This window comes from Ictalurus furcatus, chromosome 26 (genome assembly GCF_023375685.1).
Source record: "Ictalurus furcatus strain D&B chromosome 26, Billie_1.0, whole genome shotgun sequence".
Lineage (NCBI taxonomy): Eukaryota > Metazoa > Chordata > Actinopteri > Siluriformes > Ictaluridae > Ictalurus > Ictalurus furcatus.
In genome coordinates this window covers 913,809-916,308 of record NC_071280.1, presented here as the reverse complement: position 1 = coordinate 916,308, position 2,500 = coordinate 913,809, and the positions used below count along the sequence as shown (strand labels likewise).

Below are 2,500 nucleotides of genomic sequence, written 5' to 3'. Positions count from 1 at the left end.
TCTCTCTCTCTCTCTCTCTCGCTCTCTCTCTCTCTCTCTCTCTCTCGCTCGCTCTCTCTCGCCCTCTCTCTCTCTCTTGCTCTCTCTCTCTCTCTCTCGCTCTCTCTCACTCTCTCTCTCTCTCTCGCTCTCTCTCTCTCTCACTCTCTTTCTCTCGCTCTCTCTCTCGCTCTCTCTCTCTCTCTCACTCGCTCTCTCTCTCTCTCGCTCTCTCTCGCTCTCTCTCTCACTCTCTCTCTCTCTCTCTCTCTCTCGCTCCTTCATTCTGACAGGCGGTTAAACCACTGCATTTATTATGAAAAAGTTACACCTTTCCTTTTAGTGTCACTCCGTCCTATCTGTCCCCTCGTCCTCCTTCTTCCCCTCCCTCTTTCCCTCCCTCTTTCAGAGTAATAAACGAATGCGCGATTAAAGCCGATGCTCCCTTTACACTCATGAGCACACTGAGCCAAAATGCCCAAATTAATAAAGTGAAAAACGCTGAGAGGAAAACGGCGCTCCGGGGAATCTGCTGATGGGAAAAATGCGTCTGTGGTCCTGCTTGAGAATGAAATGTAAACCGTCAGAGGATTATATCTTGGATAATACATGTGTTGTTGTTGTTGTTGTTGTTGTTGCTCCTGGTGTTGCTCTTCTTTTCTTGTTGATGTTCCTGTAGTTGTTGTTGTTTCTGTTGTTGGCGTCGGTTCTCACGTTGTTGTTGTTGCTACTGTTCCTGTTGGTGTTATTTTTGTTGTTATTGCTCTTGTTGTTCCTGTTGTTGTTGGTGGTGTTGTTTCTGTCGATGTTGCTGTTCTTCTTGGTGTTGTTGTTGCTCTTGTTGTTTCTGTTGTTGTTGGTGGTGTTGTTTCTGTCGATGTTGCTGTTCTTCTTGGTGTTGTTGTTGCTCTTGTTGTTTCTGTTGCAGTTCCTGTCGATGCTGCTGTTCCGGTTGTTGTTGTTGTTGTTGTTGCTCTTGTTGTTTCTGTTCTAGTTCCTGTTGTTGCTGCTGTTCCTGTTGTTGTTGTTGTGATTGTTGGGTTTTTATTGCTGTTTTAGTTGTTTGTGTTCTTTTTGCTGTTTCTGTTATTGTTTTGTCATTGCTGTTGTTTCTAATTGTTGCTTCTTTTTTTTTGCTGGTGTCATTGTTGTCGCATTTGCTGTCGTTGTTGCTGTACCCGTTGTTGCGGTGTCTGTTGTTGTCTCCATTGTTGTTCTTGCTCTTGTTGTTTCTGTTGTGGTTCCTGTTGGTGTTGTGGGTGTTGTTGTTGCTCTTGTTGTTTCTGTTGTGGTTCCTGTTGGTGTTGTGGGTGTTGTTGTTGCTCTTGTTGTTTCTGTTGTGGTTCCTGTTGGTGTTGTGGGTGTTGTTGTTGCTCTTGTTGTTTCTGTTGTTGGTTCCTGTTGGTGTTGTGGGTGTTGTTGTTGCTCTTGTTGTTTCTGTTGTTGGTTCCTGTTGGTGTTGTGGGTGTTGTTGTTGCTCTTGTTGTTTCTGTTGTGGTTCCTGTTGGTGTTGTGGGTGTTGTTGTTGCTCTTGTTGTTTCTGTTGTTGGTTCCTGTTGGTGTTGTGGGTGTTGTTCTTGCTCTTGTTGTTTCTGTTGTGGTTCCTGTTGGTGTTGTGGGTGTTGTTGTTGCTCTTGTTGTTTCTGTTGTTGGTTCTGTTGTTGTTGTTGTTGTTGTTTCTGTCGATGTTGCTGTTCCTGTTGTTTTTTGCAGTTTTTATTGTTGCTCTTTTTGTTGTCATTGTTTCCGTACCTGTTGCTGCTGTTGCTCTTGTTGTTTCTGTTGTCATTGTTGCTGTTTTTGCTGTTGCCGAGCAACCCGTCATTATTTCACCAATCCTCGGGTTTGAAGGATGACTCCAAACTCGAAACATGAAACGTTCATGTCTGAGCAAGCAATCATTTGAAAATATCGACGTGCCGACATTAATTCACTTACCACTCGCAGCCAACATGCCCAACCCCTCGACGTGACAGTAATATCACCAGAAATAAACCGAAAAGAAAAAAAAAAACCTGTTTAAATTTAATGGGTAAAATTGTCATCTCGTACAGTGTTAAAGCTATCTCTCTTTTCACAAAGTCTACTGTGATACTTTATCACGATCTCGATATCACATCACGATTAGCGCTCAGTCGTTACAGAAATGCAGATGTACAGATGTGGATGATCCAGAGGTAGAGTTAGATTTACAATCCAGGGGCTACAGCAACGAGGAAAAGCTCCCTGAGACAACATGAGGAAGAGCATGAGCGGTACCAGACTCAAGATGAGTTGAAGGAGAAGCCTGGTGGACAGAAGGGGTATTATATGTAGTGTGGGGTATTACAGTGTGGGGATATTTCCTAATCTCTCTCTCTCTCTCTCTCTCTCTCTCTCCAGCCCATAAGGAACCATAACCCCTGGATGCTGCTATACTTCATTTCCTTCCTGCTGATCGTCAGCTTCTTCGTGCTGAACATGTTTGTGGGCGTCGTGGTGGAAAACTTCCACAAATGCCGTCAGGACCAGGAGGAGGAGG

The 2,500-nt window shown here is 44.2% G+C and overlaps 1 protein-coding gene across 1 annotated transcript in view; it reads left to right on the top strand.

Annotated features, from left to right (window-relative positions):
- cacna1hb (calcium channel, voltage-dependent, T type, alpha 1H subunit b) overlaps positions 1–2,500 on the top strand; it is a 54,502-nt gene that overhangs the window by 42,706 nt on the left and 9,296 nt on the right. The window contains exon 23 of the mRNA XM_053615277.1: positions 2,362–2,500. This exon is cut by the window's right edge and continues 68 nt beyond it. Coding sequence (XP_053471252.1) covers positions 2,362–2,500 — 139 coding nt within the window. The remainder of the gene's footprint in view (positions 1–2,361) is intronic.